The 13,120-nt window shown below is 47.6% G+C and overlaps 2 protein-coding genes across 2 annotated transcripts; both read right to left on the bottom strand.

Annotated features, from left to right (window-relative positions):
* Nucleotides 1–73: 73 nt before the first annotated feature.
* vps54 (VPS54 subunit of GARP complex) lies at nucleotides 74–8,595 on the bottom strand. The gene is given in 24 exon segments (XM_078793649.1): nucleotides 74–686; nucleotides 756–850; nucleotides 925–1,032; nucleotides 1,125–1,205; nucleotides 1,286–1,407; nucleotides 1,479–1,566; nucleotides 1,727–1,832; nucleotides 1,903–1,966; nucleotides 2,043–2,158; nucleotides 2,220–2,401; nucleotides 2,487–2,631; nucleotides 2,633–2,764; nucleotides 2,766–2,956; nucleotides 3,029–3,125; nucleotides 3,382–3,437; nucleotides 3,522–3,629; nucleotides 3,966–4,092; nucleotides 4,160–4,545; nucleotides 4,617–4,748; nucleotides 4,824–4,858; nucleotides 6,164–6,248; nucleotides 6,492–6,733; nucleotides 6,803–6,965; nucleotides 8,398–8,595. Coding segments are annotated over 24 exon segments (3,150 nt in total). The 5' UTR covers nucleotides 8,581–8,595; the 3' UTR covers nucleotides 74–580.
* Nucleotides 8,596–8,850: 255 nt separating this feature from the next.
* On the bottom strand, nucleotides 8,851–13,002 carry LOC131130000 (E3 ubiquitin-protein ligase pellino homolog 1-like). The gene is made up of 7 exons (XM_058074010.2): nucleotides 12,685–13,002; nucleotides 10,803–10,931; nucleotides 10,583–10,712; nucleotides 10,406–10,507; nucleotides 10,128–10,310; nucleotides 9,815–10,003; nucleotides 8,851–9,744 (listed from the first exon to the last, which is right to left on the bottom strand). The coding sequence occupies exons 2-7, from the start codon at nucleotides 10,859–10,861 to the stop codon at nucleotides 9,166–9,168; spliced, it is 1,242 nt and encodes a 413-aa protein (XP_057929993.2). The 5' UTR covers nucleotides 10,862–10,931; nucleotides 12,685–13,002; the 3' UTR covers nucleotides 8,851–9,165.
* Nucleotides 13,003–13,120: the final 118 nt, after the last annotated feature.

Raw genomic sequence — 13,120 nt, 5'->3', positions numbered from 1 at the left:
TGTGGCTCTTATTGTGGAAATCCTTGCAGGAAGTGAATGTGTTGATTAAATTAGGAAGCAGACTAAAACGATGACTCCTTCATTCTTTTATTCACGTCAGCTTTGAAGGCTTCACACACGCGCGTGAGTGGGAGTGGCACAGTGATGTCAGCTGACCGAAACGTTTTGAGGTTTGGAGGAAACAAAAAAAACAGGGTGGGGGGGGTTCCTGAGACGTCACCTTAGGCGCTGTGGTCCACTTTGAGCAAAGGTCACAGTTTGGTGGGTTACAACAGTTGTAGGATTAAAAACGTTGAATAATTAAGTTGACATGCTTCCTGTGTCACCATGGTGACGGACTAAAGCCCGCCCCTTTCCTCACATGCGACCGCCGTCGGTGAGGCTTGAAGTCTGGGAAAAAAAACCTTCACGGAGGCAGCAGGAAGTAAAAATCCTCCAGGAAAAACCCTTCACGGGCAGCAGCAAGATGTCCAAGGTCCAAGCGTATTCTCACCCTCATCACCGCCGCCATCTTGTTCCAGCGGCTCAGAGCCGGCCCCGTTTTGAAAGCGCTTCCGGACGTACCCGCCGCCGTCCGCCATCACCTCTTGTGCTCCCATATTTCGGCCATGTTGAGGTCCAACCGCTCCAGGTTGTTGAGCGCCTGCGTGTTCTCCACGTAAAAGGCCACGTCCACCACCACCAGCCTGCAGACACGTCATGTGTCTCAGTGCTTTTATTTTGAAACTAGGGAGAGGAAATGCGAGCCTTGTTACCCGTGCTGCGGCCCTCCGTCGTTGATGACGCAGAGTCGAGCCAGCTGCCTCTTCAGGTGCATCTTGAAACTGCTGTTGATCCTCACAAACAACATCTACACACACGCAAACACACACAGTCAAGTTGACTGGCAACAGGTGGTCCAACAGGAAGTAGTAAGGTGTGCACCTGCGTCTGCTCTTCGGGTAGAAGATCGTTGATGGCCTTGTGCATTTTGGCCATCTGCTTGCAAACATTCCTGAAGCATGACGAGGGCATGGGCGCCTTCACCTCGTACTGCAACAACAACAACAAAAACAACAATGTGGTTCCTGTCTTCATCAGGACGGTCATGTGACAAGGACAACATGGCGGCTGCGTCACACTACCTTTGACAGAACCTTCTCAAAGACGCTGTCCATGATGGCCACCAGCTTGGCCCAGATCTCTGCGATGTGATCGCTGTAGTCCTAGACGCGCACGCACACACACATTGAAGGGCCGACCGGTGGGAGGAGACAAGGAGAAGATCGCCGCATGTGCACGTTACCTTGGTGATGTGGTCAAAGTGACGCAGGACGCTGAAGTGTTTGGATTGCAGTTTGCTCTCAAAGTGACGTCTGATGACGGGAATGTAGAAAACCACCAGCTGCAGGCAGCGGGAAGCTAATGCTAATCACACACACACACACGTACATCAGACACGTGGGCGGCGATCATGTGACCGTGTGTCGTGTTCTTACCCAGGTTTTTGGTGGTGATGGTCTTCAGGCCAACTACCTGCAGCGCCCCAGCTCCGAGAACCAGCTGACAGCTACGAGAGTTGAAGTGCTGCAACAGAATAAAAATGTCTTCCGTTTTGGTCACATGGTTATTATGACCCTGACCGCCCACGTGGGTGGAGATGGCGTTGGTGCTGCCAGGAACCTTTCTATTTTTTCAACTGCATGGATCTGGACTCAAAAAAAAAAAAACAACAGCGTATTCTGACCTTGAGAAGGTCGGACAGCCGCGTCAGCATGTCGGTGGCAATGGACGGGATGTCGTTGATGCACTGACAGTATTCCAGAAACATCCGTATGAGCAGCAGGACGGTCCTGAAGACAAAAGACACGACATCGTCGCGGCGGGTTCTCGCTCGCCGGACCATCATGTGACGGCGCCTACCCGACCACGGCATATTTCTGCCCGTCCACCAGCAGGAACTCGCCAGGCTTCCTGTCATCCGGGCCTGCTGGACGAGATGAAGATGAAGATGAAGCCGGGCTAACTCGCTAACGTGAGCGGCGGCGGGACATCGACGCTACCTGCGGGGGCCTTGCGTGCTAACAGCGTTATCCTGCCGTCCGCCATGGAGTCCACTAGCTCCTGGAACTCGGCAGGAACCTCTGCCTGCTTCCAACGCTCATTATCCAGCAGGAGACTGCGGACCATCATCATCACCATCATCACCATCCCCACCCCCCCCCCTCACATTCAAGTACCTTAGCTTGGTCTTGCGTTCTTCATGGAAGCGGTGGACAAAGCGGTTGGCCTGACTCTGCAGCGCCCCCCGCAGGGACACGCTGCGTCTGCCGCACAGTTCTTCCGTATCTTTGGCAAAGTCCTCCACGGCCGCCGAGAGACTCACAAAGTCCGCTAAGCTCAGACGCTCCAGGCAGCCGTCCTGCGAGGTGGAAACATTTTGATGGAAAAGTTCTTCCCGTTCTTCCCGTGCCATTGACCAGTGGAGGAGGTCCACTTTGACCTACCTTGGCGCGAGCGGTGATCACCTTGACGCAGCGGTCGTGGCTGATGTCGGAGGCGGCGTGCAGAAGCTCCTGGATGTTGCTGAGCACTTGGCTGAGCTCCAGGTCGGAGGGCATCATGTCACCTGACCTGAAGACGGTGTAAAAAGGTCACAGCGTCTCGAGAAGAAGAAGAAGATGTTGACTTACATGAAGTTCTGCTCTCGGCTCCCAGATGCCGAGTCAGCATCCGGCTTCCGGGACAGCATCTCCTGGTGGCCATGGTCCTGGTGCTGCTGGGCCTCGCTGAGGGCGTCGCTGATGAAGAGACCCTCGTGGGTCAGGTAGGCCAGCTCGGCCTCGCCGCGCATGAGCGACGCCGCGCTGCAAGACTCTTGCCCTGATTCCTCAGAGTTTGATTTCTCCATAAAGGAGGCCTTCTGGTTTGACTCCAGAACCTCCAGAACCACCACCGAGATCACGCCGAGAGTGCCCTGACAGACCAAACCAAACGCACGTTGAGGTTCTGGTTGATGTTGATTAAGGAAAGGTCAACGGACACTGACCTTCATCCTCTGGAGGAAAACGAGGAACGAGTCGAAGATGTCCTTCAGGAGGTCAAACCACTGAGGGAAGGTCATCAGACGCATCTGGTCGGTCAACCTGAAGGACAGGTTCAGAACATCATCAGAAGATGACGGCGCAACATGATGGATCCATGCTGTATTCTCACTGCATTCATAGCACGGGCACATTGCAGTATTGGCATTAGCCAGCAGAGGGCGCTATTGAGTCAGGCACGAAAACACACTGTAACCAATGTAGCGTTGTTGTATTCATTAGGACGCCGGCATTTTATATCTAAACGCCACTCGGGTCATCAAGGTCACATGACAGGAAGTCATCCCGCTGAACTCACTTGGTGACGACTTCGGTGTCGATGTCGTCGATGCACAGGAGACGCTCCGCCGCGCACTGCAACACAAACGTAACAGACGCTCGCTCGTCAGTGTGCATGCACTTGCTTGTTTGTCGGGGCGGGGGTTGAAGGTCACACACCTGGGACACGATGGCTTTGGCTGCCGCGATCATCTCGTCGCTGTAAATGTCCAGGAAGTCCAACTTCCTCTGACGCAGGAGCCCGAACACCAGCGACTGGAGACGCTCCTGAACACACACACACAGTCAGGTGATGATGTCATCAGGTTCTCAGACAGGTTGATGTGTTTAAGAAGCGCCACAGATGGATTGAGTGACAGGTGAAACCCAGACCAAGACCAGAAGATTGAATCGTCACATTGCTGATTGAGCGTAAAGGACATTGATCGTGTTTTTATGATTTGATATCAGTAAATCAGTCAAAAGATAAGAGATGGTTTCATCCGTCTGGTGGCCCACCTTCTGAGGGACACTGTTAGCTTTGTGGACCTGTGATGGACACAACCACAACGCGTCACCCGTGGAACAGGACGCGGTGTCCCTCATCATGTGATTCCGACTGACCTTCTCCAGGACCTGAGGCTCCTCCCTCAGATTGCGGTTCAGCTCGCCGCGGGCGTACATGCTGAAGTCCTCCACCATCATCTTGTCTATCAACTTCTCCAACTCGCACAACTGAGAGCCCAGATGTCTGAGTACAGACGCAGAAGATGAGTCCGCATGCATGTCGTCAAGATAGTCGAAGGTTGAGTTCCTACCTGAAGCTGTGGATGCCTTGCAGTTCCTGCTGGAGAACTTCCTTGGTGGTGGCGATGAGCTCCAGGGCGCCCACAAACTCGGAGGTGGAGAGCAGGAGCTGCACGGTGGGCTGCGTCTGATGCACGGCGGCCATCAGCTTCAGCTTGTTGTGGAGCTTCATGCAGTTGTTGCGCGTCAGGGCGGCGCGGAGGGCCTGCAGCGGGCCCTGGCACATGACGCGGTCGATGGCGGCCGTCCGACGCCGCAGGACGGTCACGGCGTGCTGGGTCTCCTTCAGGCGGTCCTGCAGCTCGTGCTGGGAAGACATGGCGTGGAAGAAGGCCTCGGAGCGCAGCGAGATCTGCCGCGCGATGCTGACCTCCACCACATCCAGGTAGTGACTCAGCTGCGTGTGAAGAAGGTCATCAGGGGTCAAAGGTGAGACGTGTCGAGGTGAGACATGCTAAAGCCGTGTACCTTCTCTTGCAGCAGTTTGGAGGAGGCCACGTCACGGCTGCCCTTCCCCGAGGCGCTGTTGAAGTGCGACCACGGCAGCACGGCGCCGAAGGTGCCGGGCTCCTCCAAAGCAAAGTCGGGCCTCATGAAGATCTGCAAGATCATCGTCAAGTCAACATCGGCATCTTCTCTCCGACACGACACCACGGAGCTGAACGCAAGTACTACCTTGGGGACTTGGTCCAGCTCGGCCCTGGACTTGTCTGGATGGAAGAAGAGGACACAATTGCTCAAGGAAGCTTCTAGGTGCCCCTCTGGTCACATGACCTACCGCAGCTACACCGGAGCACCTGATCCAGTCATGTTAAAGTACGAGGGATCGACCGATATGGTTTTTTTCGGGCCGATTTGTCGATACCGATTTTTTCCTCACCCTTAGCCGATGTCTGATTTTGCTTGGGCCGATATTTGTGGCCGATACTGCTCAATTTACAGGAAAAAATGACAATGATAACAAATATTACAGGTCTCAAGTTTAAATTAATATTTATTGTAATGTAAAAACTGAACACAGTAGGATTCAGCTTCCATAACCCTTAGATGCATAAGTGGGTCAAAAATGACCCGGTCAGGTTGTTTTCTTGAAATATCTTCGTAATGAAAAATTGTTATCATTTCATATTCCAGGTATTCCTCAAAAAACATGTTTTTGATATCATGCCATTCACATTTTTAACTTACATTTTATACATTTTAAGATTTTTTTGTTTTTGTGTTACTACCCCAACCTTCCATAAGTGGGTCAAAAATGACCCGGTCGGGTTGTTTTCTTGAAATATCTTCGTAATGAAATTTTTTTTATCATTTCATATTCCAGGTATTCCTCAAAAAACATGTTTTTGATATCATACGATTCACATTTTTAACTTACCTTTATGTAACTCACATTTTCTATTGTTGTACGGGGTCATTTTCTTTTTCAAAGATGTAAAAAAGTGAAAAAATAAGATGTTTTTAACATGAAATCATTCTTGTGTGGTCCGAAATATAATACTAAATATCATACAAGTGATTATTCCTAACCAAAATGGCAAAATTGGCATAAAAAGGCATTGATTCTAGTATGGGTCATTTTTGACCCACTTATGGGGTCCCGTCACTCGTGCATCTAAAGGGTTAAACACATAAGTATGAATGTGAGTGTGAATGGTTGTTTGTCTATATGTGCCCTGTGATTGGCTGGCCATCAGTCCAGGGTGTACCCCGCCTCTCCCCCGAAGACAGCACCCCCCCGCGACCGTTGTGAGGAAAAAGCGGTAGAAAATGAATGAATGAATGAATGAACACACTGCGTGTGTTACAGGGTCCTCCGGCAACACAAAGCTGCCCGCCGGATGCCTGTCTGTAAATCATGCGGCGGGAAAATACATCGGCGAACCCGCGCACGTATCGGCCGATACCGATTCAAGTAAAGAACGCAATTATAGGCCCAATTATGTATCGGTCGATCCTTCTAAAGTACTACAGCGACTACTAATGTTATACTACTAGAATAAAAGAAAAAGTACCTTGGCTGGTGCTGACGGAGACGGCATCCATGTCGTCATCTTTGATAGGACAGATGGTCTTACAGCGCTCGTGAATTCGTTCCCTCTGAAAGCAACAACACACTTAGTGACTTACGCTTCCTGAGGATTGACGCCGGGTGGACTGTCAGGTGGATGCACACGTTCGTGGAAAACTTGTGACATTCCATGGATAACTTAAAAACACACCAAACGCTTCTACAACATGGATGACGTCCATTTAAACAGGAAGTGAAGCAAAAAATGATCGCTTGAGAGTCCTTCGCGTTTCCACGCTGCAGCTGGTAAAAGAGGGCGTCAACCGTCTTACCTGTGTCGTGTCCTGCAGGTAGGATGTGAAGTGTTCCCGCGTGACGTTGGCCAGGTAGAAGGAGGGCATCACTTCCGTCTCGGCGAAGTCCAGACCCCATGTCTTCGTGAAGAAGTCCGCCTCCCGCTTGGCCAGACGCGGGTCGTTGAGCGCCGCCGGGAGGTTGACCTTCGAATTGTACACGGTCCACGGGTCGTGTTCCGCCACCACGGAGGGTCCGTCACACAGGCCCCGCCCCTCACCTGCAGGTAACGGCACAGGTAACGGTCTGATCTGCAAACGCATCATACAGATTCCACAGTCTCTCTCACCCGTGGGCTCCTTGGGGCAGACGTCAGGCAGCGAGCGGGCGAGCCGACAGAGGGCGGGCGAGGGGCCCCGCTCCTTGTGGAAGACCCCGTCTCGGCCACCGCCATCGGGCTGAGGCACTGGGGAGGAGCCGTGGCGGGTGGCCATGACATGTGGACAAGCTAGCTGCAAAGAGAAACAAAAGCGTTAGCGTCACAAAGAACCTGCTCTGACATGTCGGACCTAACTGGTCTCAAACATGGGAGCGTTATGAGCGATGTCATCGGAGAGGAATCTGACAATGCTGCCAACGAATCGGTGAGAATTAAAGGCGAGTTTAAACTTCACGTGTCTTTAGGGAACTACAGTCAAACCTTCATATGACTCGGTTTTGGATGAAAATGTCTCGTTATCGTGCAATATTGCACGATTCTCTCAGATATTTGTCATCAATAATTATTCTGCACTGTTCCATGCACGTAAAAGTATACTTATTCTTTATAAAAAAATATATTTTAGGTGTGTGAAATGCATTTATTTCATTTCACAATGACTACGTTAAAAAAGCCAGAGCATTTCAGTATGTGGAATCAAACTAGGGAATGGATTGAGTAAGGAGCTCAAAATTAAAATTTTAAATAAGAATTAAAAAACGTTAAAAAAACCCTTAAACTATATTAGGAAAGCAGGAAGTGAACAAATGTAACAGTTACTGATTCTAAAAGTACCAGATGGAGGGGTAAGATTTAATAAGCTTTGCTTCTTCCTACTCCTTTTGGACATGTGGAACTGGGAACTGATTATGTGATGCATTCAATTGTAATCTGATGCATGTTCAAATGAAAATAAACCATTACACTAACTGAGATGACTAAAATAGGACTAAATAAAAATTATACTTCTACAACGGCTCTCATTTTAATCTATGTCGTCAAACAAAACTTTATGATTGACTGAGCATTTTTTTTTCTTTCAATCAGTAAGTCCGATTGTAGTTTGTTCATTGAAATTACCTTGACAGGAGTGTAAAGTTCAGGTGCATCTCCGAGTGACGTAACGTATCAGCTGTCTGACTCGTTGACAGTTGAAAGCGACTTCATTATCAAAGCGCATATTAAACATGTTTATTGTATGCTGTTTAATTTGATTCAAATCAACCCAAGTGCGATAAACTCGTATGTGACAACGAGGCGGATGTTGTGGAAACATTTAATGTTGACTTTGACGGGATGTGTTGATCAAATAACTAGTCAGGGAAGACAAACAGCTATGACAGACGCTCAGCAGCTAGCATTAGCATTAGCTGTAGTGTTAGCTTTAGCATTAGCTAGCACTCTCACACTTGTACGCATTGCGAGCTAACAGGTCACGTCGACATCCAAAGAAAACACAAGACTAGCACCACAAATGACTTAATATGATACTGTTCACACGGCTTCAGACAACTACTGCTAACGCGAATGCGATTGCTAATGCTAATGCTAACGCTAAGCTAACGTCAGCCGGCGCAGCAGCGGTTACACGTCGCCCCAAACTAACAGGTTAGCTAACAAGTTAGCCGACACTCCGCCAGCCAAGAAGACAAACACAGCAGCAGATATTACCGTCCTTCTCGCACCTGTCGTCTGAAGCGCGGCAGCAGTCGTTCTTCCTGTCCACCATTACACAAGCAACAATCCCAAAGCCCCGAAGCAAGCAACAGGACGCACAGCGGCAGCAAGTACAACCTGGAAGCGGACCATGGCGCACTGCAGGAGGACAAGCGGTCTAGTGGTGGGATCGATCCAAATAACGATAACATTGATACAGACTTTGGAATCACTGTTGATCGATACCAATGTAAAAAGATCGATACTTGGGTTTCAGTTGACTTCCGGACCAACCGTAGCGGTAATATTCTCAAATGTTGTGTGTTGTTTCCGAATAGAAATTGTTATTGTGTTAATAATAAAGTATTTTAAAATAAAAAAATATATATAATAAATATAAATATATATATATAAAATATATATATTTTCATAAAATATAATCTAATTTAGATTGATTCAGATAGAGGATGACACCTTAATTTTTTAATAACTATCGGTATCTGCAATACTGTCACTGTACTTACTTGGTATGGAATCGATGCCAAATAGAGTAGTATCGCACACCACAAACTCTGTTGTGTTTTCTGGACATTTTGCTGCCACCTGCTGGCCAACTAGAACGTTACACCTCCACTTTTCATTGCTACGTCTCCTTTTAGACTTGATGACCTGACTAATTGTAGTATTTTTTTATTTATAACATAAATATATAAATAGCAATTAAGTTATTCGTTGACATGTCATAGAGTTAGAAGAACAATTGAGATAAATAAATACAGTTAAAGATGATCAGCGTGTCAGTCAAGTGGACTTTGGAAAATGAGTCTGACGATGCCGCTGTCTCCCCCTAGTGGCTGGAAACAGAAAGGGCAGGCGGCTTGAAAGGGGTACGTGCCGTGCGGAAGCAAGACGCGTCTCCAGTAGGACGCCGTCTTCTCGGAGCAGACATGACCGCAGGGGACAAAGGCGTGCGAGGGCGTACCCGCATCCACGTAGAAGGCCGCCTCACAGCCCAGCCACAGCGGCACATACGACCCCCGTGTCCGGCACATGGGGCACTCTCTCTCCTGACCCTGCGCCACCGCCTGGGGGTTTTGGCGCCCCCCCCAGGCATGGTAGCCGTGCACGTGACCACACCGCAGGTAAACCCAGGGCTGCTTGTCGTCTAAGATGTCCTTGCGGCGCAGGCTGGGGAACGCTAGCGTGTTGAAGCCCACGGGACATTGTGGACGCCCCGCATTCAGCTCCTGACGCAGCGCCTCCAAGTGTTTGACGGTGGGAGTGTGGGACAGACCATCGGCTGTTCTCCACAGCAGCGTGGCGCCGCACAGGTCGATGAGCGAGCCGTCCACTAGCACGTTGGACTCCTCTTTGACCTGGAATGGACGGGAAGGTCATGTGACACTGCAAAGACTGGACAGCGTGTGTTGCCGTGGCGTCGCTCACCGCGTTTCCTCTCTGCTGAGCTGAGCGGGTCTGGCGTAGCGTGAACATGTTTCCGCACACGGACACTTCCCGCCATGTTCCGGGTCTGCAACCCTGTCCAAAGTCCTGACCCGGGTGCATAACCAGAACCCCGTTTGTGGTCAGTCCGTCCATCTGGCCGTCCTGAGTCCACCACTTGGCAGCCTTCTCCTGTAACGAGTGCGACTGATTGGTCCACAGTCACCAAGGGATGTCTAGCTCCTCCTCTTTGCTGGAGGTGGGAGGAGCTTAGCATGTCCTAGCATGTCTTTACCAAATAAGGAAAGAGGCTCACCCCGAGGAAGATGTTCCTGGAGGAGTCAAACGCTGCGGCGTAGACATGCGTCGTGTGTGGCGGGGATCGCTGGCACGTGATGCGGCAGGCAAAGCGGGAGATGGTGCTCTGACCCGCCTCCCCCTCAGGCGGTACCGTGTCCGTCACCACAAAGTCAATGGTGTTCTCTGTCGAGCGCCCAATCTGGAAGGAAGGAAGGAAGGAAGGAAGAAAGGAAGGAAGCCACCATGTTCAGTGTGTTGTGTTTTGTTGACATCTGTTAGCATTAGCGGACTCACCTGGAACATGTCTGCGCTGCTGTCGCACGTGTACTCCACCACCACCGTGTGCGCACGTGACGTCGCGTACGAGATGCTGTGCTGCTCCTTGCTGCTGACCGCCTTCACACACACACACACATTTCAAAAAGACGGCTTGCCGGGAATTGAACAGGAAGCCACAAAGTGATCCCTCACCATGGCGGCCTGATCTGTATACGTGGCGTGAACCGTGCCGGCTTTCACACCGTTGGCTTTAGTCCTCCGACACAGACACACGCGACTTTTCCGCCTCGCCATGTCCCCGCCGGGCAGCGAGCCGTTACACCTTCACAGGCGCAGACAGGAAGTCAACACAGGATGTCAAAACGTACCTTGAAGTATTACTACTGCGATCTGATGTACAACACATGCTCACCCCAACACGATGAGCTCGCCATATTTGACAGGACCTTTGACCTTCTCTTCGTCGGACATGGGAGCTGCGTTACCAGGAAGGAGGACGACGAAGATGCGCGACAGTCCCGCCTCACTGAGTCCCCATCACCTGCACGACAACACACGCCATTACAGTGTCGATACAGTGATATTGTTATTGTAGCAGCTAACATAAAAAACTACTTTTATCTGTCAATTATACTACAATCCTATATTTGTATATATGCTGTGATGATACTTTATACTACTAGTTGTACAAAAGTATCATTATCGCATCGATATCGCCGGTACAGCCTGTATCGTACATCACTATTGTGTACTGCTTGTTTGTTTTTATTAGGTTGTTTGGTATACAATATAACCTCCATAAAGATTTGCAGAATTTTGTGAAATTTCTGTGTTTATTAGGAAAATAATTGACTGAAAATATTACACGAATCGCTGAAGCTGATATTCAAAAACAGAAAAGCAGTGAAAACCTTTCATACATTGGAGAATGTTCTAAAAAAAACAATTCATATGAAGAACAAGCGTAAGTGATGTTTTCTATTGTTTTTATTTTGTTGTTCTTATTTTCAAGCACATTGTTATTTACTTTTTCTTATTTATGTTGATATTTTTCTGTAGAATTGCACTTTTATGTTCCTGTAATTCTGCTTGTATTGTTTTGTACAATTGAAGTTTGTAATAAAATGTTTTAAAAAAAAAAAAAAAAAAAGGTTGGTTGGTGTAATACCTATCATCGTCAGCAGAGGGAGACTATCAGACACTTCATTAGGTACACATCCATAATGATATTCAATACAAAAGTATATATTTAAGTTACATTTCCGCTAATAATAAGCTTATTATGTGTTTTTTAGATTTTGAATAGATTTTTTTTTATACAGATGTTACCAATCTAGAAAAAATATATTCTTCTTAGCAGATTAATATTTAAAGCTCTCGATTTAAAGTTTGTAAAGTATAAAAGAACATTTGTTTGGTCCATAAAAAATGTGTCTTTGTGACGTGTGGACATTTTAAAAAGATGTATCCTGCCTCCTGAAATAATGAGCCACATTTCATCGTGATGCATGACGCCGCCATTGTCCCTCCGGGCAGTGGGCGGGGCTTGGACACACGGACGGCCTGTAAGGGGACACCAGATGACGGTGACCTCACCCCTACACAATAAAAGCTCTTTTGTTGCATGTCGCTATATGGTGTATATTTCTAAAAAAAAATCTGCTCAGTTTGCCACGCTGTTGCCTTGACCCGGTTGACGTACATACATTGTCAATTCGTACACCTCTGACGTCATGACAAGACTTTTTGTCTTCGTTCCATGCTGTTACCGAAATTGACTTTTACTTTGTCCCGTGAAGGCGTCAATGATTATGTCTCCATGTAATGTCCAATAACGACACACTTTGCATGTTAATCACTTACTGTGGGGCTGCAACAATGGAGGCAGCTGGGGGGTCTGGTAGGACCACCAAATGATGGAGCCACATTAACAATGAAAATATAAATGTGCATATATGCTTAAGCTAATAAAGTTTAACAAACATTGTACATTCATTACTTAATATATATATAGACACAGTATAATACATTGTTGATTTAACTAGTTTATACAGTATTATCAACAGTAAACAATGTTAGCTAGGCAAGAGTCATTTTAGACTACGACAGTGTAAAGGCTAAACAAAGTGATTTTATAACTTATTTACCAATGGTTAAAAGTCATTTCAAGTGACCATATTTAAATGGTAGTAAATGAATAAAAGGTTGTTTGATATTGTAAAAGAAATAACATAAACAAGAAAAAAATGTCTTTCGTGTTGAAAATATCACTGTTAGCGAAACAATAAACTTACCCCAAAATCAATGTTGCTTTTTCTGTGCGGCAAGAAAATAGAAAAATGTAAAAAAAAAACGTCAAACTATCATTGAGGGTTAATTATTTCCAAGTAAAACACTAAATAAAGAGTTTCTTGTTCCTTTTAGTTCGGCAGCATGCACGCGGAAACAACCCACACTTCCGGGGTTCATTCAAAATAAAGCTAATTTCCAACTCTTGGTTAGGTATGCCCCTATCAAAATAAAAGACTCATTGATCGTAATTCACTCCTGAATTGTTGATTGTTGAATAAATAATAAATAATCCAAAATAAACGACACACTGTTCTGCTTCAAATCTGCCTACAATAATTAACAATGGATGAATAGACATCGTTTTACTAGTCAAGATTTGTTGACGTGTTTCAGTCCGACCGGAACAACCGGATGAACAAATTTACCTGCCAAGGTGAC

The sequence above is a fragment of the Doryrhamphus excisus genome, linkage group LG9 (assembly GCF_037039965.1).
Source record: "Doryrhamphus excisus strain RoL-2023G ecotype Guam linkage group LG9, RoL_Dexc_Guam_v1.1, whole genome shotgun sequence".
Classification (NCBI taxonomy): domain Eukaryota; kingdom Metazoa; phylum Chordata; class Actinopteri; order Syngnathiformes; family Syngnathidae; genus Doryrhamphus; species Doryrhamphus excisus.
Note: the sequence above shows the minus strand (reverse complement) of the source record. Positions and strands in the feature narration are given on the sequence as shown.